Raw genomic sequence first — 26,119 nt, forward strand, 5'->3', positions numbered from 1 at the left:
TCAGATAAGTAAGTCTCTGAGGGACGTAGTGAAGAGGGCAGAGACCAGCAGACACACCAACAGTGGGAGGGACAGAGCGATGGAGGGCGGTCCCGCGTTGCGGACGATGGAAAACCGACAGGTGCCGACATTCATGGCTTTGTCCACCGCCACCAGCTCCACTGTCAGAGAGCAGCACGAAGCGTTGAACGCTGCTGTAACAACCGTCTGCTTTAGGTCCGTGTGGGTGAGGTTACCCGCGCCCTGGCGGTGTTTGAGGCTGGTGATGCCCGTGCCATTGACACCGTCGGTCAGGTTGGCAGAGAGCTGCCAGAAGGCAGAGCTGCAGGCTGCTGGGTCAGCTGGGCAGTCGACCACCGAGACGCTGACCACCTCACACTGGGGAGGGGTGAAATCTGTCACCTGGGGGGGGGGGGGGGGGGGGCACAGAGAAAGAGAGAGAGAGGTCATGATCAGATGAGCTCCTGCATTTTTCAGCTTGTTCTTAAAAAAATATAGATTTAGAGTTAGATATATTTAGATTTTTTTGTCAGGAACATATACAGGATGCTACCCTCTACAACATAACCCTCACTTCAAATCAAAAATCAAAACCTACAACCTGATTTTGGACGGAATTACGGAATCACCTGGAAGGCTTACAACTACCAAAGATTATTATTCCAACGCTATACAGCAAATGCTCTGGAAAACAACAGAAACCTGAAAACGCCATCCAACCTGGAACTGAGCAAGTAATGTTTAGTCTGAAGCTATATTTTATTTCCAAAAGCCAAGAAGAAAAATACATTACATTACTTTATGAGGACTGAATGCTAAATTAAGTGAGAGGTGTCAAAGCCCTTTAGCCCAACAATGGCAGGAGAGTCGAACAGTCTACTCCAACCAAATGGAGAGGCCTTAGATGCTGCCTCCCGCTGTTCAGAGGTAATTAAAATACAGTACCCTGTGTATGTAAAGAATGAAAAGGCAAGAAAAGATCCCAAAATGAAGCTCCTTGTGGAAAATCAAGAGACACTTTTTGCTGACTATTATAGAAATAGGAACATCAGCAACCTCATCTTCCACACAAATCATCCCCTGGCATGGCACAGTGCTATACTAACACACTACACCTCTGTTAAGAGGGGGGGGGGGGGGTGTTATTGAGGGGTGGAAAATCTGAATACTAGACAACGAGGACTCTGAGTCAGCTAATATATATCTCTATAAGTCTGGAACAGGTACAGGTCAACCCCAAACAGTTTCAGCTGGACTTTCACCGAATCAAAGAATTTCCCAGCAGGAGAAGCTCTCCCTTGAGAAAGATACCCCCACCCCGAGCAGGTCAAACCAGACCTCTTCATTATATAACCCCACAGACGAGCAACTCCAAGCGGAAGGTCAACCTCCCAGCACAGAGTACTACCCCCTCACTGACATAAAGGATACATTTACCCAGCTGGAGGTAAGTAAGGTGGAGCTGGACCAGCAGGTGATTACACTCCAGTCAGCACAGACCCAGACAACAGTCCAGCACAACAACACCCCCTTAACCAGACCCGGAGAGCTGGAGGTGGAGAGAGACATATCTGCACTCTGGACTGTGGTGAGACAACTTCAACAATATAAAAAGCAAGAGCAGGAGAAGAACAGAGCACTAGAGGAGAGGATCAGACTACTGGAGGAGAGGGTGAGGAGGATGGCGGGTGACAGAGAACAACCCAGTAGAGAGGTGGCCACCACCGCAGAGAAGCCAGCAGAAGAGCCCATCTCAGCTCCCGACAAAACTCTTGACACCACAGCAGAACAGTCCACCCCAGACCCTGACCATAGTGTCGACATCACAGCAGAACAGACAAATGAAGAACCCCAAGCCGAGGGGATCTCACCCCCTCTGAGCACCCCCCCGCCCCCTGTCAGCCACTCTGATAGCCCTCCTGACAACCCCCCCCACACCCACTGAGGACATACACAAGACACAGATTGCACTCCTTATGGACTCAAATGGGAAATATATAGAAGAAAATAAACTTTTTCCAAACACAGTCTCTAAACTCTGGTGTCCAAACACCCAACGCATCCTAGACCTTCTGTCTGAGGACAAACTAGGGTCACCTAGCCACATAATAATACACACAGGCACAATTGACCTGAGAACACAGCAGGAAAGGGTGGCCACAGCATTGAAAAATCTTATTCTACTTTCCCCAATGCACAAGTGGTTATCTCCACCCTGCTACCATGAAAAGACTTCCACCCTGCTACCATACAGCGGGTAAACACAAGTATTTCCCATGACTGTGCCTCAAAACCAAATGTTTACCTGGTCCACCACTCCACCCTGGACTTAAACAGCCTTTATGACCAGGTCCACCTATACAAGGCAGCAGTGCCCACCTTCGCCCGGACTCCAAAGGACATCACTCTCAAACGCAGCCCCAACACTTCACATAGGAGAAACAGATCAATAGACACCCCACCCAGACCAGCGAGACACACTTCCCAGACCTGTGGGACCCTCCCGGAAGTACACATAGAGGACACACGCCGAGAGGACCAACATCCAGACCACAACACCACCAGCCACATACACACACCCAACCCAACCAATCAACACCCCCACAAGTCAACCATGCCCACCATGCCAATTTAGGACCCCTCAGATCAGACCTATGCCCCTCCTGCCCACCCCATGCACCCCACCCCTGGTACAACAGACTACGTATTCATCCTACACACCATAATTGACAAACAAACAAACCAAAACTAAGGCAAAGTCTTCTCATGTTTTGTTGATAAAAAAAAAAGCCTTTGACTCAATTTGGCATGAGGGTCTGCTATACAAATTGATGGAAAGTGGTGTTGGGGAAAAAGATACGACATTATAAAATCCATGTACACAAACAACAAGTGTGCGGTTAAAATAGGCAAAAAACATACACATTTCTTCCCAAAGGGCCGTGGAGTGAGTCAGGGATGCAGCTTAAGCCCCATTCTCTTCAACATATACATCAATGAATTGGCGATGGCACTAGAAAAGTCTGCAGCACCCGGCCTCATCCTACTAGAATCTGAAGTCAAATGTCTATTGTTTGCTGACGATCTGGTGCTTCCGTCACCAACCAAGGAGGGCCTACAGCAGCACCTAGATCTTCTGCACAGATTGTGCCAGACCTGGGCCCTGACATTAAATCTCAGTAAGACCAAAATAATGTTGTTCCAAAAAAGGTCCAGTCACCGGGACCACAAATACAAATTCCATCTAGACACCGTTGCCCTAGAGCACACGGAAAACTATACATACCTTGGCCTAAACATCAGCACCACAGGTAACTTCCACAAAGCTGTAAATGATCTGAGAGACAAGGCAAGAAGGGCTTCTATGCCAACAAAAGGAACATAAAATGTGACATACCAATTAGGATCTGGCTAAAAATACTTGAATCAGTTATAGAATCCATTTCTCTTTATAGTTGTGAGGTCTGGGTCTGCTCACCAACCAATAATTCACAAAATGGGACAAACACCAAATTGAAACTCTGCATGCAGAATTCTGCAAAAATATCCTCAGTGTACAACGTAGAACACCAAATAATGTATGCAGAGCAGAATTAGGCCAATACCCACTAATTATTAAAATCCAGAAAAGATTTGTTCAATTCTACAACCACCTAAAAGGAAGCGATTCCCAAACTTTCCATAACAAAGCCATCACCTACAGAGAGATGAACCTGGAGAAGAGCCCCTAAGCAAGCGGGTCCTGGCTCTGTTCACAAACACAAACAGACCCTACAGAGCCCCAGGACAGCAACACAATTAGACCCAACCAAATCATGAGAAAACAAAAAGATAATTACTTGACACATTGGAAAAAATGTACAAAAAGACTGAGCAAACTAGATTGCTAGTTGGCTCTAAACAGAGAGTACAAGGTGGCAGAATACCTGACCACTGTGACTGACCCAACATTAAGGAAAGTTTTGACTATGTACAGACTCAGTGAGCATAGTCTTGCTATTGAGAAAGGCCGTCGTAGGCAGACCCGGCTCTCAAGAGAAGACAGGCTATGTGCACACTGCCCACAAAATGAGGTGGAAACTGAGCTGCACTTCCTAACCTCCTGCCCAATGTATGACCATATTAGAGACACATATTTCCCTCAGATTACACAGATCCACAAAGAATTTGAAGACAATTCAGATTTTGATAAACTCCCATATCTACTGGGTGAAATTCCACAGTGTGCATCACAGCAGCAAGATTTGTGACCTGTTGCCACAAGAAAAGGTCAACCAGTGAAGAACAAACACCATTGTAAATACAACCCATATTTATGCTTATTTATTTTAACTATTTGTACATTGTTACAACACTGTATACATACATAATATGACATTTGTAATGTATTTATTCTTTTGGAACTTCTGTGAGTGTAATGTTTACTCTTCATTTTTATTGTTTATTTCACTTTTGTATATTATCTACTTCACTTGCTTTGACAATGTTAACATATGTTTCCCATGCCAATAAAGCCCCTTGAATTGAATTGAATTGAGAGAGATGAGAGAGAAAGAAGAGAGAGAAAGAGAAGAGACCGTGATCATGATGATGAGGGAGAAGAGATGAGGAAAGGAGGCTATTTGGAAGTGGAGACAGGCCATATAGTGGAGATGGCCCATAGAATGGAGACGGCCCATAGAGTGGAGACGGCCCATAGAGTGGAGACGGCCCATAGAGTGGAGATGGCCCATAGAGTGGAGACGGCCATTATAGGCCTTTCAGCTCTCTAGTGTATCTTTATCTATACCTCTACTGTTTTACATTTCTACACCCATTGTGATGTCACATTAGAATGCACACACAGGGTTCTATACAACAAAAAATATTAACTCAACATGTAAAGTGTTAGTCCCATATTTCATGAGCTGTAATAAAAGATCACAGAAATACAAAAACAAAAAGCGTATTTCTCTCAAATGTTGTGAACAAATTTGTTTACATCCCTGTTTGTGAGCATTTCTCTTTTGCCAAGATAATCCATCCACCTGACAGGTGTGGCATATGAAGAAGCTGATTAAACAGCATGATCATTACACAGGTGCACCTTGTGCTGGGGACAATAAAAGGCCGCTCTAAAATGTGCAGTTTTGTCATACAACACAATGCCAAAGATGTCTCAAGTTTTGAGGGAGCGTGCAATTGGCATGCTGACTGCAGGAATGTCCATCAGAGCTGTTGCCAGAGAGTTGAATGTTAATTTATCTACCATAAGCCGTACCATAGTGTTGTTTTAGAGAATTTGGCAGTACGTCCAACTGGCCTCACAACCGCAGACCATGTGTATGGTGTCGTGTGTGCGAGCTAATTTCTGATGTCAACGTTGTGAACAGAGTGCCCCATGGTGGCGGTGGTGTTATGGTATGTGCCGGCATAAGCGATGGACAACAAACACAATTGCATTTTATCAATGGCAATTTGAATGCACAGAGATACCGTGAGATCCCGAGGCCAATTGTCGTGCCATTCATGTTTCAGCATGATAATGCACGGCCCCATGTCAAAAGGATCTGTATACAATTCCTGGAAGCTGAAAATGTTGCAGTTCTTCCATTGCCTGCATACTCACCAGACATGTCACCCATTGAGCATGTTTGGAATGCTCTGGATCGACATGTACGATAGCGTGTTCCAGTTCCAGCCAATATCCAGTAACTTCGGACAGCCATTGAATATGAGTGGGACTACATTCTACAGGCCACAATCAACAGCCTGATCAACTCTATGCGAAGAAAATGTGTCGCTCTGCCTGAGGCAAATGGATGGTCACACCAGATACTGACCGGTTTTCTGATCCACACCCCTAAGTTATCTGTGACCAACAGATGCATATCTGTATTCCCAGTCATGTGAAATCCATAGATTAGGGCCTAATGAATTTATTTAAATTGACTGATTTCCTTATATGAACTGTAACTCTTTAAAATTGTTGTATGTTGTGTTTGTTTTTGTTCAGGATAATATATTTCTATCTATCTGTATATATAGCTGATGTTACCTTGGTGACGACAGAGAGGCGCAGGACGGCGTAGTTGGAGTCGGACGCCCCGGGGGCCACAGCCTCGATGGTCAGGGTGACGTCTGTTCCTGATGGTGTGTTGGCGGGCACCGTGATGGTCAGTTCACCGGTGGCGTTTCCTCCAGTGGTCACAGCGATGCTGTTAAGTTAGCATCAGCAATGGGTTAGCATTAAGTGTCAATACAAACGATGCCAAGAGAGGACCATAATTAGTAATGTTGAGTCATTTTGCTAGCGGAGAAGAAGCTAATTTTAACCAGATAACCTGGTCCCAGATCTGTTTGTGCTTAAATTGCCAACGCCTGTGGTCAATGTGCCACGTGAAAATGACCATAGGAGTTGGCCAGACAGAACAAGCAGATCTGGGACTAGTCTTAGGATATTCCAGACCTGATCCCTACCTGCCAGGGACATTCATTTTGAAGTCTCTGTCGTTTCTGGCACTGATTTTGTAGCTGCCTCCAGTGGCGTCGGTCATGACGGTGAAGGGAAGGGTGAAGGGTTTACCAGGCTCCATGCTTCTGTCCACCACGGCCTGAGAAGACAAGAAGAACAAGAAAGAGGAATTGTTGAGGAGTTGTTGTGAGGTCCACTTTTTTTTAATGTGCAGTATAGGCTCCTTCATAATTTACAAATGAAAGCCGATTTTCAACGTAAACAGGAAGTGTGTCATCATCACTTACCTTGATGGTAACCTTGGAGACGGACATCTGAGTGGTGGACTGTCTCTGGAACACGGTGGAGGAGACCACGTCTGTCCCGTTCAACAGCACCACAAACTCCCCCGCAGGGACCTTGGTTACCGTAACCAGGAAGTCCCCGTTGCCCATGTCTTCCAGGGCCCCGCCTACGACCTCTGACCCTGACACTGTCACCAAGGCAACGTTGGCCACCTTTACAGAGGCTGGGCCCTTTCTGCCCAACACTGATACCAACAGCATGGCAGGCATACCTGGGAGAAGGAGAGAAGAGAGGAGGAATGGAGGGAAAGAGAGGGAGAGAGAGAGGAGGACGAGTGTAGGGGTAGGGAGAGAAAAAGAGGGAGAGAGAGAGAGGAGGAAAATTATCTTGAAGGGTGTGGCTATGTAACTATTTCTAGGTTCAGATCAATTATTATAAATTACAATTAATTGCTTTTTATGACTATGATTAAGTAGGCTTTAAAAATGAACAGAATGCATTGTTTCGACCTACACAACATCAAGGAGGACCAGCCTACTTTCTGATAGAGAATACAGCGATGAGTGCAAAACCTCTCGCCAGTGAGAAAAACGACGTGCACAATGATCATCTGCCTCTAACGGCTTTAACGAAGTGGCAGCTGCATTCATGTAGATGATGTATCCATGATGTCGCCATGATGTCGCCTTAGTATAATTGTGATTGACAGATTACCTGCTGGTATGATAATGATTTTAAGATGATGTTATAGCGTTTTACCTGTTTTTGGACGGCCAGAGATGAGGGCATATCCTGGGTGAGGTCCCTCGAAGGTCTCCACAAAGTCATAAATGAAGGCAATGGTACTCTGACCTGGAGAGACAGACACACACACACACACACACACACACACACACACACACACACACACACACACACACACACACACACACACACACACACACACACACACACACACACACACACACACACACACACACACACACACACACACACACACACACACACACACACACACACACACACACACACACACACACAGTCAGTCAGGGCTGTATTCTCTCCCTTCTCTTATGGCTCTGCCAGACCTGGGTTCCAATACTTTTTGACATATTTGTACATGATTTAAAAGAGTGAAGGTTAGGTGATGTCACTTTACCCCTACCTACATGTACATATTACCTCAATTACCTCGACTAACCTGTACCCCTGAACATTGACTCGGGATCATTTTTTTCTTGCTTTTTCTTATTTACTTTTTTAAACACTGAATTGTGGGTTAAGGGCTCATAAGTAAGCATTTCACTGTAAGGTCTACCTACACCTCTTGTATTTGGTGCATGTGACATATTTGAATTGATTATTGATTAACCCAGGTCTGGGCTCTGTGTGTATCAAGGCTTCCATCTAGTGGTGAGCGTGAGCATAACACACATATTTAATGGAACAGACGTATCTCTATGGTAACTCACCCGTGACCTTCAGTGTGTAGGGCTGGTTGGAGTTCATGCTGATTTCCCATAATCCTGTCTGTTTGTTGGTGGCCAGACGGACGCGGTAGAGGTTGCCCACCGTCTGGACGGTCCCCAGTTTCCCGTTGGTTTCACTCTGTTTCTGGGTCACACCTGTAGGGGCAAGGAGGGTGACAGTCAAATAGGATAACAGTCAAACATACTGTCAATGGGCTATACCTGGTTCATGATACCTTGTTGAAATGTGCTTTATGCCTTAAAAACATTAAGATAGCTACATACTCAAACACGCAAAACAGGTCTTAACCAATGAGGAGGAAAAACTAACCTTAGATCAGTGTCTAGGGGAAATGTCATCCTATTCAGTTAGGTGAACCTTTACCTGAAAACTGATATTAGATCAGTGTGTAGGTGTTGGAGGTTCCTACCTGCAGGGTTCTTCAGGGTGAAGGTGAGGGACTTTCCAGTGATGTAGATGGTGATGTTGTTCAGAGACTCGTCCAGCAGGAAGGAGAACGTCTCAGCTTTGCCTGGGTTCCTCGCTCGCTGTAGGACTGTCACCTGAGGAGGAGGAGGAGGACAGAATGAGTGAGGAAGATAGAAAGAAGAGGTGATGTAGAGTATGTTGTTGTTTTATTGTAACGTGGAGGATTTAATTATCATAGATATAAATATTATGTCTAGGCATTTCTAAAATTCATTATTTATAAAGCACGTGTTTTTAAATTGATCAAGTTTTGAATTATTTAAAATCAACTACTGATATAAAACAAAATGGCCACCACCGTTGACTCACCAGAGCGGAGGTGGAGGAGTCGATGATGACGTCAGTGGCCTGGGGCAGATTGTCTTTGGTGACTCCAATGGCTTGACCACCAGACGCCAGCGCCAGGTCCTTGTAGGTCTCGAATGTAGCTGCCCTGGACTCTACTCCACGCCTCCTCCTTCTAGCACCAGCACCAGCACCAGTCATGAAGAAAGACACCTGGAGAGACACATAGGTGTGTTTGAGAGAGTTTGCCTGGTCGTATTCATTAGGCACCAAACGAAGAAAGAAAGAAAAATGGGAGTGACTACCTCTCCAATAAGAATTGCTAGTTTTCATTTGCCGTTGCAAAACATTTTCCTGCGGTTTGCTACTGTGTGCCCTAATTAATAAGATCCTGAACTGCAGGACATGGTGTCTTCTAAAACAGGAAGTGTTTGAGGAGGTGTTTGAGGAAGTGCTCACGGTTGACTTGGTGCTCCTGATCAGGGCCACGATGGTGTCCTTTAACGCAATGTCCTTGGCAACGGCATCTGTGAAAACATAGATGTGGGACGACGCAGGGGCACCGGTCAGCGCCAACTAGAGAGAGAGAGAGAGAGAGAGAGAGAGAGAGAGAGAGAGAGAGAGAGAGAGAGAGAGAGAGAGAGAGAGAGAGAGAGAGAGAGAGAGAGAGAGAGAGAGAGAGAGAGAGAGAGAGAGAGAGAGAGAGAGAGAGAGAGAGAGAGAGAGAGAGAGAGAGAGAGAGAGAGAGAGAGAGAGAGAGAGAGAGAGAGAGAATGCTTAGTTTATTTATTTATTGTCAGGTGCACCATAAAGAAAGAATGGGATTATATCTGAAACCTGATTGGAATATAGCCATGTCAATCACTGTACCTGTAGGCCTGATAGGCACATCTCAGGGAGGTCTCCGCCTCCATCAGCCTTGAGTTTAGCGATCTCTGTTTTCATAACATCAGGGTTTGTCGTTCTTATCAGGGGTCCGAACCCTACACACACACACACAAACACACACTGATCACTAACCACTTCCTGACTTAACCACAAACCGCACCAGCATTTCGGTGACTGCCAGAGTTTGTCAGTGATGTTTTGCTAAGGAGAATGCTTGGTGGAGTGTAAAGCCAGCTTTACCTGGGTCATTGAATGGGACCAGGATGTACTGGGAGGGCTCATCCTGCGTTCCCTTCTTGCTGTCGATGATCTCATTGACGACTCGTTTGGCTTCGAGGATGTCATCCTTCATGCTCCCCGTAGTGTCGATCACAAAAGCAACCACTGACGATCGCGCTATACCCATGAGGCTGTGGGAGAGAGAGAGATAGATAGATTGTGAGTAACTTCAACGTGGGTAATTCCCTCTTACCCCCCACTCCTGCCCTTCACCCCCCTCTACCCTTCTCCTCCCTTTCACCACCCCACTACCCCTCTCCTCCCCTTCACCCCCCTCTACCCTTCTCCTCCCCTTCACCCCCCTCTAACCCTCTCCTCCCCTTCACCACCCCTCTACCCCTCCCCTCCCCTTCACCCCCCTCTACCCTTCTCCTCCCCTTCACCCCCTCTACCCTTCTCCTCCCTTTCACCACCCCTCTACCCCTCTCCTCCCCTTCACCCCCCTCTACCCTTCTCCTCCCCTTCACCCCCCTCTAACCCTCTCCTCCCCTTCACCACCCCTCTACCCCTCTCTTCCCCTTCACCCCCCTCTCCTCTCCTTTACCCCCTCTACCCCTCTCCTCCCTTTCACCACCCCTCTACCCCTATCCTCCCCTTGACCCTCCTCTACCCTTCTTCTCCCACTCACCCCATCTACCCCTTTCCTCCCCTTCACCCATCTACCCCTCTACTCCCCTTCACCTCTCTATCTCCCCCATCTCCTTCAACCCCCTCTACCCCTCTCCCCCCTCTACCCGTCTCCTCTGCTTCACCCCCTCTCTACCCCTCTCCTCTCCTTCCCCCCTCTACCTTTCCACTTCATCCCCCTCTACCCCACTCCTCTTCTTCACCCCCCTCTACCCCTCACCTCCCCTTCTCCCCCCTCTACCCCCTTCCTCTCCTTCACCCCCCTCTACCTCTCTCCTCTCCTTCACCCCCCTCTACCCCTCTCCTCACCTTCTCCCCCCTCTACCCCTCTCCTCACCTTCTCCCCCCTCTACCCCTCTCCTCACCTTCTCCCCCCTCTACCCCTCTCCTCACCTTCACCCCCCTCTACCCCTCTCCTCACCTTCATCCCCCTCTACCCCTCTCCTCACCTTCTCCCCCCTCTACCCCTCTCCTCACCTTCTCCCCCCTCTACCCCTCTCCTCACCTTCACCCCCCTCTACCCCTCTCCTCTCCTCACCTTCTCCCCCCTCTACCCCTCTACCCCTCTCCTCCCCTTCACCCCCCTCTACCCCTCTCCTCCCCTTCTCCCCCCTCTACCCCTCTCCTCACCTTCTCCCCCCTCTACCTTTCCACTTCATCCCCCTCTACCCCTCTCCGTACCGTAGGTAGTTGTTGTCACCGGCGGCGCCCCGGATGTCATGCAGCAGCTGGAGGGTGGCGGTCGTTGCCACGGTGACAGCAGCGGTGTGCAGGGCCACGTTGTCAGAGCGACGCTCGTCCTTGCTGATGCCCCCGCGAGGAACCTCAGAGCTGGTCAGGTCAGCTGCACCGCCATGACTACACTTACCTGGGAGAAGAGAGGTGATGATGGGTGTTATACAGAGAGTGTGCGGGTATCTGGGGAAGGTAGTGTGTGTGTGTGTGTGTGTGTGTGTGTGTGTGTGTGTGTGTGTGTGTGTGTGTGTGTGTGTGTGTGTGTGTGTGTGTGTGTGTGTGTGTGTGTGTGTGTGTGTGTGTGTGTGTGTGTGTGTGTGTGTGTTTGTACCTTTAGGCTTAGCTGCAGAGAAGATCCCCATGTACCCAGAGGTGAGTTTCTTCTCATTAAGGATGTTAGGCAGGATGGAGTTGGAACAGAACCCCCCACTGACACAGTCACTGCAGGTCGGGGTGCTGACATCTACCCAACCAAATCACAACGTTTAAGAGTGGTTCTTGAATTACGGTGGCATTAAAAATACATATATACATTTTTTATTTTATTGATATGAACGCATGTTACCATTCTAAATGAACCAATATAGCAGCTTAATAACTTTAAATAGTTTTTACCATTATAATAACATTCTGCCACGAGTAGGAGTAGTAACATCAATGATGGTAACACCAAGGAGACATTTGAAGTCAATTAGGATTTTCTGAAATGGAGGCCACAAATGCTCAAATCTTTATGATTTGAAAACAAAATAGGTATTTTAATAGCCTTTGTTTATATATTTTTTTCATACAATATCTTATATCATTTTGTTCACCGTCTATTCAAAATAATAGATATATATGGCTATTTGAAGAATCTCAAATATAAAATATATTTTGATTTGTTTAACACTTTTTTGGTTACCACATGATTCCATGTGTTATTTCAGAGTGTTGATGTCTTCACTATTATTCTACAATGTAGAAAACAGTAAAAAAAAACTTGAATGAGTAGGTGTTCTTAAACGTTTGACCGGTAGTGTAGATGGGTTGCAGTATAAAGGACTTAAATATTTTTTATTTTAAAATAACAGTTAAGTAAATTGTCAAGGGACCTTATTTACCACCACAAATCAAGAATGACCCACGCACGCACGCACACACACACACACACACACTCCTAAACCCTAAATGGGCGTGGTGATCCTTTCTCTAACCCATAATTCCCTCAGACTGTTCTGCTTTATCTTGCTCTGTTGAACATCGGAGATTACGTGTGTGTTTGTGTCCCTCTCTGTCTGCCCTTTAGACTTCCTGTAAACCCTTAATGACCTCACTATTGTATGAAGCCAGAGGTGGCAGCAGATTTCTCTCTTTGTCTCTCCTTTTTAATCTGCTGTCATACTTTTTCTCTAACATTCCAAGCACTCCTCCCTCCTTCCTTCCCTGCCCTACCACCCTCCGTCCCTCCTTCCTTCCCTGCCCTACCACCTTCCCTCCCTCCTACCTTCCCTGCCCTACCACCCTCCCTCCCTCCTACATTCCCTGCCCTACCACCCTCCCTCCCTCCTACATTCCCTGCCCTACCACCCTCCCTCCCTCCTACATTCCCTGCCCTACCACCCACCCTCCCTACCTCCTTCCCTGCCTGACCACCCTTCCTCCCTCCTTCCCTGTCCTCCCTGCCCTCCCTCCCTCCCTCCCTCCCTCCCTCCCTCCCTCCCTCCCTCCCCCCCCCTCCCCCCTCCCTCCAGTTGGTTCCCACGCCTAGCTGTCCTCGTTGTTGCTTTAACACAAGCCCACCCTACCTGCCAGGTTTTCCAGTGGGAGATCGGGGCGGATCAGGTTGGCGTAGGGTTCAGTGTATCCCAGATCCACCCAGTTACTGTGGCTGTAGAAGTCCTGACAAAACAAGCATGCATTATATACCAAGTCTGTGTCTGTGGGAAAGATATCTATCTAATTCCCTATTACAGACACCTCAAGACAGAAGTGAACTTGGTTCAGATGATAATACTTGAGCCAAGGTGAAATATGAAACGAGAGATGAGGTGAGATAGATGTTTTCTTTCTCTCCCCTCCCCCTTCTCCCTCTATCCTTTTATTCCTTACCTTATCTCTCTTCATTCCTCGAAGTTCAGACTTTCTCCCTCTTTTCCCTTCCACCCCCTCTTCCACTCCTCTCTCCCTCTCCTCTCTCTCCTCCCTCTCCCACTCCTCCATCTCCCTCTCCCACTTCCCTCTCTCCATCTCCTCTCTCTCCTCCCTTTCCCACTCCTCCCTCTCCCACTCCCACTCCTCTCTCTCCCACTCCCACTCCTCTCTCTCCCTCTCCCACTCCCATCTCTCCCTTTTCCACTCATCTCTCTCCCTCTCCTCTCTCTCATCCCTCTCCCACTCCTCCCTCTCCCACTCCCACTCCTCTCTCTCCCACTCCCACTCCCACTCCCACTCCTCTGTCTCCCTCTCCCACTCCTCTCTCTCCCTTTTCCACTCATCTTTCTCCCTCTCCTCTCTCTCCTCCCTCTCCCACTCACCTCTCTCCCTCTCCTTTCTCAACCTCCCTCTCCCACTCCCACTCCTACTCCTCTCTCTCCCTCTCCCACTCCTCCCTCTTCCTCTTCCTCTCTCCCCTTACCTGCAGTCAGGGCTCTAATCACACTGGTGCTCCAAACACATTTGTTATTTTATTAATTAATTTGTAAAAAAAAAAATTTTGTTAACCTTCATTTAACGAGGCAAATCAGTTAATTACAATGATGGCCTACCGGGGAACATTGTTCAGGGGCAGAACGACAGATTTTTACCTCGTTAGCTCAAGGATTTGATCCAGCAACCTTTCGGTTACTGGCCCAGCATTCTAACCGCGAGGATACGTACCGCCCCATACACAAGTTAGGAGCACAACAAAACATTTAGCAGCACTAGAAAAGAGCGGTACTGTGTACAGTCCTCTACCCAGTGTCTCTCTAGCTACCTGTACTATGTACAGTCCTCTACCCAGTGTCTCTCTAGCTACCTGTACTATGTACAGTCCTCTACCCAGTGTCTCTCTAGCTACCTGTACTGTGTACAGTCCTCTACCCAGTGTCTCTCTAGCTACCTGTACTGTGTACAGTCCTCTCCCCAGTGTTTCTCTAGCTACCTGTACTGTGTACAGTACTCTACCCAGTGTCTCTCTAGCTACCTGTACTGTGTACAGTCCTCTACCCAGTGTCTCTCTAGCTACCTGTACTGTGTACAGTCCTCTACCCAGTGTCTCTCTAGCTACCTGTACTGTGTACAGTCCTCTACCCAGTGTCTCTCTAGCTACCTGTACTGTGTACAGTCCTCTACCCAGTGTCTCTCTAGCTACCTGTACTGTGTACAGTCCTCTACCCAGTGTCTCTCTAGCTACCTGTACTGTGTACAGTCCTCTACCCAGTGTCTCTCTAGCTACCTGTACTGTGTACAGTCCTCTCCCCAGTGTCTCTCTAGCTAACTGCAGTATGTACAGTCCTCTACCCAGTGTCTCTCTAGCTACCTGTACTGTGTACAGTACTCTCCCCAGTGTCTCTCTAGCTACCTGTACTGTGTACAGTCCTCTACCCAGTGTCTCTCTAGCTACCTGTACTGTGTACAGTACTCTCCCCAGTGTCTCTCTAGCTACCTGTACTGTGTACAGTACTCTCCCCAGTGTCTCTCTAGCTACCTGTACTGTGTACAGTCCTCTACCCAGTGTCTCTCTAGCTACCTGTACTGTGTACAGTACTCTCCCCAGTGTCTCTCTAGCTACCTGTACTGTGTACAGTCCTCTACCCAGTGTCTCTCTAGCTACCTGTACTGTGTACAGTACTCTCCCCAGTGTCTCTCTAGCTAACTGCAGTATGTACAGTCCTCTACCCAGTGTCTCTCTAGCTACCTGTACTGTGTACAGTACTCTCCCCAGTGTCTCTCTAGCTACCTGTACTGTGTACAGTCCTCTACCCAGTGTCTCTCTAGCTACCTGTACTGTGTACAGTCCTCTACCCAGTGTCTCTCTAGCTACCTGCAGTGTGTACAGTCCTCTACCCAGTGTCTCTCTAGCTACCTGCAGTGTGTACAGTACTCTCCCCAGTGTCTCTCTAGCTACCTGCAGTGTGTACAGTCCTCTACCCAGTGTCTCTCTAGCTACCTGCAGTGTGTACAGTCCTCTACCCAGTGTCTCTCTAGCTACCTGCAGTGTGTACAGTCCTCTACCCAGTGTCTCTCTAGCTACCTGTACTGTGTACAGTCCTCTACCCAGTGTCTCTCTAGCTACCTGCAGTGTGTACAGTACTCTCCCCAGTGTCTCTCTAGCTACCTGCAGTGTGTACAGTCCTCTACCCAGTGTCTCTCTAGCTACCTGCAGTGTGTACAGTCCTCTACCCAGTGTCTCTCTAGCTACCTGCAGTGTGTACAAACCTCTACCCAGTGTCTCTCTAGCTACCTGCAGTGTGTACAGTCCTCTACCCAGTGTCTCTCTAGCTACCTGCAGTGTGTACAGTCCTCTACCCAGTGTCTCTCTAGCTACCTGCAGTGTGTACAGTCCTCTACCCAGTGTCTCTCTAGCTACCTGTACTGTGTACAGTACTCTCCCCAGTGTCTCTCTAGCTACCTGTACTGTGTACAGTCCTCTACCCAGTGTCTCTCTAGCTACCTGCAGTGTGTACAGTCCTCTACCCAGTGTCTCTCTAGCTACCTGTACTGTGTACAGTACTCTCCCCAGTGTCTCTCTAGCTACCTGTACTGTGTACAGTACTCTCCCCAGTGTCTCTCTAGCTACCTGCAGTGTGTACAGTCCTCTACCCAGTGTCTCTCTAGCTACCTGCAGTGTGTACAGTCCTCTACCCAGTGTCTCTCTAGCTACCTGCAGTGTGTACAGTCCTCTACCCAGTGTCTCTCTAGCTACCTGCAGTGTGTACAGTCCTCTACCCAGTGTCTCTCTAGCTACCTGCAGTGTGTACAGTCCTCTACCCAGTGTCTCTCTAGCTACCTGTACTGTGTACAGTACTCTCCCCAGTGTCTCTCTAGCTACCTGTACTGTGTACAGTCCTCTACCCAGTGTCTCTCTAGCTACCTGTACTGTGTACAGTCCTCTACCCAGTGTCTCTCTAGCTACCTGCAGTGTGTACAGTCCTCTACCCAGTGTCTCTCTAGCTACCAGTACTGTGTACAGTCCTCTACCCAGTGTCTCTCTAGCTACCTGTACTGTGTACAGTCCTCTACCCAGTGTCTCTCTAGCTACCTGCAGTGTGTACAGTCCTCTACCCAGTGTCTCTCTAGCTACCAGTACTGTGTACAGTCCTCTACCCAGTGTCTCTCTAGCTACCAGTACTGTGTACAGTCCTCTACCCAGTGTCTCTCTAGCTACCTGTACTGTGTACAGTCCTCTACCCAGTGTCTCTCTAGCTACCTGTACTGTGTACAGTCCTCTACCCAGTGTCTCTCTAGCTACCTGTACTGTGTACAGTCCTCTACCCAGTGTTTCTCTAGCTACCTGTACTGTTTACAGTCCTCTACCCAGTGTCTCTCTAGCTACCTGCAGTGTGTACAGTCATCTACCCAGTGTCTCTCTAGCTACCTGTACTGTGTACAGTCCTCTACCCAGTGTCTCTCTAGCTACCTGTACTGTGTACAGTCCTCTACCCAGTGTCTCTCTAGCTACCTGTACTGTGTACAGTCCTCTACCCAGTGTCTCTCTAGCTACCTGTACTGTGTACAGTCCTCTACCCAGTGTCTCTCTAGCTACCTGTACTGTGTACAGTCCTCTACCCAGTGTCTCTCTAGCTACCTGCAGTGTGTACAGTCCTCTACCCAGTGTCTCTCTAGCTACCTGTACTGTGTACAGTCCTCTACCCAGTGTCTCTCTAGCTACCTGCAGTGTGTACAGTCCTCTACCCAGTGTCTCTCTAGCTACCTGTACTGTGTACAGTCCTCTACCCAGTGTCTCTCTAGCTACCTGCAGTGTGTACAGTCCTCTACCCAGTGTCTCTCTAGCTACCTGTACTGTGTACAGTCCTCTACCCAGTGTCTCTCTAGCTACCTGTACTGTTTACAGTCCTCTACCCAGTGTCTCTCTAGCTACCTGTACTGTGTACAGTCCTCTACCCAGTGTCTCTCTAGCTACCTGTACTGTGTACAGTCCTCTACCCAGTGTCTCTCTAGCTACCTGTACTGTGTACAGTCCTCTACCCAGTGTCTCTCTAGCTACCTGCAGTGTGTACAGTCCTCTACCCAGTGTCTCTCTAGCTACCTGTACTGTGTACAGTCCTCTACCCAGTGTCTCTCTAGCTACCTGTACTGTGTACAGTCCTCTACCCAGTGTCTCTCTAGCTACCTGCAGTGTGTACAGTCCTCTACCCAGTGTCTCTCTAGCTACCTGTACTGTGTACAGTCCTCTACCCAGTGTCTCTCTAGCTACCTGTACTGTGTACAGTCCTCTACCCAGTGTCTCTCTAGCTACCTGTACTGTGTACAGTCCTCTACCCAGTGTCTCTCTAGCTACCTGTACTGTGTACAGTCCTCTACCCAGTGTCTCTCTAGCTACCTGTACTGTGTACAGTCCTCTACCCAGTGTCTCTCTAGCTACCTGTACTGTGTACAGTCCTCTACCCAGTGTCTCTCTAGCTACCTGTACTGTGTACAGTCCTCTACCCAGTGTCTCTCTAGCTACCTGTACTGTGTACAGTCCTCTACCCAGTGTCTCTCTAGCTACCTGTACTGTGTACAGTCCTCTACCCAGTGTCTCTCTAGCTACCTGTACTGTGTACAGTCCTCTACCCAGTGTCTCTCTAGCTACCTGTACTGTGTACAGTCCTCTACCCAGTGTCTCTCTAGCTACCTGCAGTGTGTACAGTCCTCTACCCAGTGTCTCTCTAGCTACCTGTACTGTGTACAGTCCTCTATCCAGTGTCTCTCTAGCTACCTGTACTGTGTACAGTCCTCTACCCAGTGTCTCTCTAGCTACCTGTACTGTGTACAGTCCTCTACCCAGTGTCTCTCTAGCTACCTGCAGTGTGTACAGTCCTCTACCCAGTGTCTCTCTAGCTACCTGTACTGTGTACAGTCCTCTATCCAGTGTCTCTCTAGCTACCTGTACTGTGTACAGTCCTCTCCCCAGTGTCTCTCTAGCTACCTGTACTATGTACAGTCCTCTCCCCAGTGTCTCTCTAGCTACCTGTACTGTGTACAGTCCTCTATCCAGTGTCTCTCTAGCTACCTGTACTGTGTACAGTCCTCTACCCAGTGTCTCTCTAGCTACCTGTACTGTGTACAGTCCTCTACCCAGTGTCTCTCTAGCTACCTGTACTGTGTACAGTCCTCTACCCAGTGTCTCTCTATCTACCTGCAGTGTGTACAGTCCTCTACCCAGTGTCTCTCTAGCTACCTGTACTATGTACAGTCCTCTACCCAGTGTCTCTCTAGCTACCTGTACTGTGTACAGTACTCTACCCAGTGTCTCTCTAGCTACCTGTACTGTGTACAGTCCTCTACCCAGTGTCTCTCTAGCTACCTGTACTGTGTACAGTCCTCTACCCAGTGTCTCTCTAGCTACCTGTACTGTGTACAGTCCTCTACCCAGTGTCTCTCTAGCTACCTGTACTGTGTACAGTCCTCTACCCAGTGTCTCTCTAGCTACCTGTACTGTGTACAGTCCTCTACCCAGTGTCTCTCTAGCTACCTGTACTGTGTACAGTCCTCTACCCAGTGTCTCTCTAGCTACCTGTACTGTGTACAGTCCTCTACCCAGTGTCTCTCTAGCTACCTGTACTGTGTACAGTCCTCTACCCAGTGTCTCTCTAGCTACCTGCAGTGTGTACAGTCCTCTACCCAGTGTCTCTCTAGCTACCTGTACTGTGTACAGTCCTCTATCCAGTGTCTCTCTAGCTACCTGTACTGTGTACAGTCCTCTACCCAGTGTCTCTCTAGCTACCTGTACTGTGTACAGTCCTCTACCCAGTGTCTCTCTAGCTACCTGCAGTGTGTACAGTCCTCTACCCAGTGTCTCTCTAGCTACCTGTACTGTGTACAGTCCTCTATCCAGTGTCTCTCTAGCTACCTGTACTGTGTACAGTCCTCTCCCCAGTGTCTCTCTAGCTACCTGTACTATGTACAGTCCTCTCCCCAGTGTCTCTCTAGCTACCTGTACTGTGTACAGTCCTCTATCCAGTGTCTCTCTAGCTACCTGTACTGTGTACAGTCCTCTACCCAGTGTCTCTCTAGCTACCTGTACTGTGTACAGTCCTCTACCCAGTGTCTCTCTAGCTACCTGCAGTGTGTACAGTCCTCTACCCAGTGTCTCTCTAGCTACCTGTACTGTGTACAGTCCTCTACCCAGTGTCTCTCTAGCTACCTGTACTATGTACAGTCCTCTCCCCAGTGTCTCTCTAGCTACCTGCAGGGTGTACAGTCCTCTACCCAGTGTCTCTCTAGCTACCTGCAGTGTGTACAGTCCTCTACCCAGTGTCTATCTAGCTACCTGCAGTGTGTACAGTCCTCTACCCAGTGTCTATCTAGCTACCTGCAGTGTGTACAGTCCTCTACCCAGTGTCTCTCTAGCTACCTGCAGTGTGTACAGTCCTCTACCCAGTGTCTATCTAGCTACCTGTACTGTGTATAGTCCTCTCCCCAGTGTCTCTCTAGCTACCTGTACTGTGTACAGTCCTCTTCCCAGTGTCTCTCTAGCTACCTGTACTGTGTACAGTCCTCTACCCAGTGTCTCTCTAGCTACCTGTACTGTGTACAGTACTCTCCCCAGTGTCTCTCTAGCTACCTGTACTATGTACAGTCCTCTCCCCAGTGTCTCTCTAGCTACCTGTACTATGTACAGTCCTCTCCCCAGTGTCTCTCTAGCTACCTGTACTGTGTACAGTCCTCTCCCCAGTGTCTCTCTAGCTACCTGCAGTGTGTACAGTCCTCTACCCAGTGTCTCTCTAGCTTCCTGCAGTGTGTACAGTCATCTACCCAGTGTCTCTCTAGCTACCTGTACTGTGTACAGTCCTCTACCCAGTGTCTCTCTAGCTACCTGCAGTGTGTACAGTCCTCTCCCCAGTGTCTCTCTAGCTACCTGCAGTGTGTACAGTCCTCTACCCAGTGTCTCTCTAGCTACCTGTACTGTGTACAGTCCTCTACCCAGTGTCTCTCTAGCTACCTGCAGTGTGTACAGTCCTCTCCCCAGTGTCTCTCTAGCTAACTGCAGTATGTACAGTCCTCTACCCAGTGTCTCTCTAGCTACCTGTACTGTGTACAGTACTCTCCCCAGTGTCTCTCTAGCTACCTGTACTGTGTACAGTCCTCTACCCAGTGTCTCTCTAGCTACCTGCAGTGTGTACAGTCCTCTCCCCAGTGTCTCTCTAGCTACCTGCAGTATGTACAGTCCTCTACCCAGTGTCTCTCTAGCTACCAGTACTGTGTACAGGTCTCTACCCAGTGTCTCTCTAGCTACCTGTAGTGTGTACAGTCCTCTACCCAGTGTCTCTCTAGTACCTGTACTGTGTACAGTCCTCTACCCAGTGTCTCTCTAGCTTCCTGTACTGTTTACAGTACTCTCTCCAGTGTCTCTCTAGCTTCCTGTACTGTGTACAGTCCTCTACCCAGTGTCTCTCTAGCTACCTGTACTGTTTACAGTCCTCTCCCCAGTGTCTCTCTAGCTACCTGTACTGTGTACAGTACTCTCCCAGTGTCTCTCTAGCTACGTGTACTGTGTACAGTCCTCTCCCCAGTGTCTCTCTAGCTACCTGTACTGTGTACAGTCCTCTACCCAGTGTCTCTCTAGCTACCTGTACTGTGTACAGTCCTCTACCCAGTGTCTCTCTAGCTACCTGTACTGTGTACAGTACTCTCCCCAGTGTCTCTCTAGCTACCTGTACTGTGTACAGTCCTCTACCCAGTGTCTCTCTAGCTACCTGTACTGTGTACAGTCCTCTACCCAGTGTCTCTCTAGCTACCTGTACTGTGTACAGTACTCTCCCCATTGTCTCTCTAACTACCTGTACTGTGTATAGTCCTCTACCCAGTGTCTCTCTAGCTACCTGTACTGTGTACAGTCCTCTACCCAGTGTCTCTCTAGCTACCTGTAGTGTGTACAGTCCTCTACCCAGTGTCTCTCTAGCTACCTGTACTGTGTACAGTCCTCTACCCAGTGTCTCTCTAGCTACCTGTAGTGTGTACAGTCCTCTACCCAGTGTCTCTCTAGCTACCTGTACTGTGTATAGTCCTCTACCCAGTGTCTCTCTAGCTACCTGTAGTGTGTACAGTCCTCTACCCAGTGTCTCTCTAGCTACCAGTACTGTGTACAGTCCTCTTCCCAGTGTCTCTCTAGCTACCAGTACTGTGTACAGTCCTCTCCCCAGTGTCTCTCTAGCTACCCGTACTGTTTACAGTCCTCTCCCCAGTGTCTCTCTAGCTACCTGTACTGTTTACAGTCCTCTCCCCAGTGTCTCTCTAGCTACCTGTACTGTGTACAGTACTCTCCCCAGTGTCTCTCTAGCTACCTGTACTGTGTACAGTACTCTCCCCAGTGTCTCTCTAGCTACCTGTATAGTGTACAGTACTCTCCCCAGTGTCTCTCTAGCTACCTGTACTGTGTACAGTCCTCTCCCCAGTGTCTCTCTAGCTACCTGCAGTGTGTACAGTCCTCTCCCCAGTGTCTCTCTAGCTAACTGCAGTATGTACAGTCCTCTACCCAGTGTCTCTCTAGCTACCTGTACTGTGTACAGTACTCTCCCCAGTGTCTCTCTAGCTACCTGTACTGTGTACAGTCCTCTACCCAGTGTCTCTCTAGCTACCTGCAGTGTGTACAGTCCTCTCCCCAGTGTCTCTCTAGCTACCTGCAGTATGTACAGTCCTCTACCCAGTGTCTCTCTAGCTACCAGTACTGTGTACAGGTCTCTACCCAGTGTCTCTCTAGCTACCTGTAGTGTGTACAGTCCTCTACCCAGTGTCTCTCTAGTACCTGTACTGTGTACAGTCCTCTACCCAGTGTCTCTCTAGCTTCCTGTACTGTTTACAGTACTCTCCCCAGTGTCTCTCTAGCTTCCTGTACTGTGTACAGTCCTCTACCCAGTGTCTCTCTAGCTACCTGTACTGTTTACAGTCCTCTCCCCAGTGTCTCTCTAGCTACCTGTACTGTGTACAGTACTCTCCCCAGTGTCTCTCTAGCTACGTGTACTGTGTACAGTCCTCTCCCCAGTGTCTCTCTAGCTACCTGTACTGTGTACAGTCCTCTACCCAGTGTCTCTCTAGCTACCTGTACTGTGTACAGTCCTCTACCCAGTGTCTCTCTAGCTACCTGTACTGTGTACAGTACTCTCCCCAGTGTCTCTCTAGCTACCTGTACTGTGTACAGTCCTCTACCCAGTGTCTCTCTAGCTACCTGTACTGTGTACAGTCCTCTACCCAGTGTCTCTCTAGCTACCTGTACTGTGTACAGTACTCTCCCCATTGTCTCTCTAACTACCTGTACTGTGTATAGTCCTCTACCCAGTGTCTCTCTAGCTACCTGTACTGTGTACAGTCCTCTACCCAGTGTCTCTCTAGCTACCTGTAGTGTGTACAGTCCTCTACCCAGTGTCTCTCTAGCTACCTGTACTGTGTACAGTCCTCTACCCAGTGTCTCTCTAGCTACCTGTAGTGTGTACAGTCCTCTACCCAGTGTCTCTCTAGCTACCTGTACTGTGTATAGTCCTCTACCCAGTGTCTCTCTAGCTACCTGTAGTGTGTACAGTCCTCTACCCAGTGTCTCTCTAGCTACCAGTACTGTGTACAGTCCTCTTCCCAGTGTCTCTCTAGCTACCAGTACTGTGTACAGTCCTCTCCCCAGTGTCTCTCTAGCTACCCGTACTGTTTACAGTCCTCTCCCCAGTGTCTCTCTAGCTACCTGTACTGTTTACAGTCCTCTCCCCAGTGTCTCTCTAGCTACCTGTACTGTGTACAGTACTCTCCCCAGTGTCTCTCTAGCTACCTGTACTGTGTACAGTCCTCTCCCCAGTGTCTCTCTAGCTACCTGTATAGTGTACAGTACTCTCCCCAGTGTCTCTCTAGCTACCTGTACTGTGTACAGTCCTCTCCCCAGTGTCTCTCTAGCTACCTGTACTGTGTACAGTCCTCTCCCCAGTGTCTCTCTAGCTACATGTAGTGTGTACAGTACTCCCCCCAGTGTCTCTCTAGCTACCTGTACTGTTTACATATCCCCTCTTTCACCCCCCCCCCCTCCCCTTCTCTCTCCTCTTACCTGTAGTGTGTGTAGTACTCTCCCCAGTGTCTCTCTGGCAGCCTGGAAGTTCTCACTTTGTACGTTGGCCTTGATGCTGGCCACCCCATCAGTTATAAGGCGCCGGCCCTCAGCAAACGCCTCAGAGTTGAAGTGATGGGCTGGGCTGTTAGAATAAAGATTTTGATCAATTGGTTTTATATAGAAAAGACTGTAGGAGGGATATACCAAATGTTCACTTGGACTGGCACAATAATGACAATGATTAATTGTTTATTTAGTTCATACATTAGATCCACTAGAAGAAGGGTGTATGAGTGATGCACATCCTAAACCTTTCCAATAAGGTTCTTAGGAATAAAGGGTTTGAGAGCAGCATATGACATGTGCTGGATAAGAAAACTAAGTTGTTTTTAAAACTAGTTAAATATTAAATTGAATAAAAATCGTATGTTGCTTTCCTGTATGTTGCTTTCCTCCAAGCACTCCAAGCATTTTACATAATAAGTGAACCTCATCCTCTATCAATGGAGCACCAACCTGTTGACATAATAAGGGAACCTCATCCTCTATCAATGGAGCACCAACCTGTTGACATAATAAGTGAACCTCATTCTCTATCAATGGAGCACCAACCTGTTGACATAATAAGGGAACCTCATTCTCTATCAATGGAGCACCAACCTGTTGACATAATAAGGGAACCTCATCCTCTATCAATGGAGCACCAACCTGTTGACATAATAAGGGAACCTCAGCCTCTATCAATGGAGCACCAACCTGTTGACATAATAAGGGAACCTCATCCTCTATCAATGGAGCACCAACCTGTTGACATAATAAGTGAACCTCATCCTCTATCAATGGAGCACCAACCTGTTGACATAATAAGGGAACCTCATCCTCTATCAATGGAGCACCAACCTGTTGACATAATAAGGGAACCTCATCCTCTATCAATGGAGCACCAACCTGTTGACATAATAAGTGAACCTCATCCTCTATCAATGGGGCACCAACCTGTTGACATAATAAGTGAACCTCATCCTCTATCAATGGAGCACCAACCTGTTGACATAATAAGTGAACCTCATCCTCTATCAATGGAGCACCAACCTGTTGACAAAGTCTCTGTCCACCTGTCCGTTCTGTATGTAGATCTCGTTCAGGGCAGATTTGAACTTAGCTGCTGACACTTCACCTGTTGCTTTGGGTCCCAGGCAGGCCTGGACCAGCTCCTCTGCAGAGTTACCCTAAAGGGAAAGGTCAGATGTTAAAGGTTAGACATTCTGACACACTACTCTATTTTCTTTATCTCGCTCTCTCTCTCTCTCTCTCACACACACACACACACACACACACACACACACACACACACACACACACACACACACACACACACACACACACACACACACACACACACACACACACACACACACACACACACACACACACACACACACACACACACACACACACACACACACACACACACACACACACACACACACACACACACACACACACACACACACACACACACACACACACACACTTACCGTGGGAGTGAAGTCTCTTCCCTCTGTCTCGGCGATGGCTCGGCACACGTCCGTGACCTTCTGTAGCACGGCCGTTCCCGTGATGCTGACGTGGGTGGAGGCTCCGCCCCCAATAGGAGCAAAAGCCCAGGCTCCTCCTGATAGGACCAGGGCCAGGAAGGACACACCCAGCACCGGTGACATCATCAGTCTTTGGGGAGTGGGAGGTGGCTGGTGGATGGAGGGGTGAGTGAGTGAGAGAGAGAGAGAGCAAGAGAGAGAGAGAGAGAAAGAGCGTGTGTGAGAGAGAGAGGAAATCCCTGACCCAGCCTCTGTGGTTAAACCTCTTGGCCACAACCCAACATGTCCTATAATGAGGGTGTAGTTAGTATGCAGAAGCATCTTTATGATACATCAGTAAAATGTAATTAGACGTTGTCAAAACTGATTAGAGACTAGTACTTGGCCCCTGTCCTGGCACACACTGCATTCCTTATTACCTAGGAACATAGAGAGGTGTATATTCCTAGCCTGTTATCCCCCCACCATACTGCATTCCCTGTTACCTAGGAACATAGAGAGGTGTATATTCCTAGCCTGTTATCCTCCCACCATACTGCATTCCCTATTACCTAGGAACATAGAGAGGTGTATATTCCTAGCCTGTTATCCCCCCACCATACTGCATTCCCTATTACCTAGGAACATAGAGAGGTGTATATTCCTAGCCTGTTATCCTCCCACCATACTGCATTCCCTATTACCTAGGAACATAGAGAGGTGTATATTCCTAGCCTGTTATCCTCCCACCATACTGCATTCCCTATTACCTAGGAACATAGAGAGGTGTATATTCCTAGCCTGTTATCCTCCCAC

The 26,119-nt window shown here is 48.3% G+C and overlaps 1 protein-coding gene across 1 annotated transcript; it reads right to left on the bottom strand.

Annotated features, from left to right (window-relative positions):
• On the bottom strand, positions 1–25,470 carry LOC139579400 (von Willebrand factor A domain-containing protein 7-like). Its single transcript, XM_071407988.1, has 17 exons — positions 25,265–25,470; positions 24,819–24,955; positions 23,724–23,868; positions 13,300–13,393; positions 11,844–11,975; positions 11,459–11,645; positions 10,112–10,281; positions 9,854–9,966; positions 9,443–9,559; positions 9,008–9,196; positions 8,640–8,772; positions 8,212–8,364; positions 7,499–7,591; positions 6,742–7,010; positions 6,460–6,593; positions 6,038–6,197; positions 1–402 (listed from the first exon to the last, which is right to left on the bottom strand). Exons 1-17 carry the CDS (start codon positions 25,448–25,450, stop codon positions 1–3), a joined length of 2,814 nt encoding a protein of 937 aa, XP_071264089.1. The 5' UTR covers positions 25,451–25,470.
• Positions 25,471–26,119: the final 649 nt, after the last annotated feature.

Source organism: Salvelinus alpinus, chromosome 6 (assembly GCF_045679555.1).
Source record: "Salvelinus alpinus chromosome 6, SLU_Salpinus.1, whole genome shotgun sequence".
NCBI lineage: Eukaryota > Metazoa > Chordata > Actinopteri > Salmoniformes > Salmonidae > Salvelinus > Salvelinus alpinus.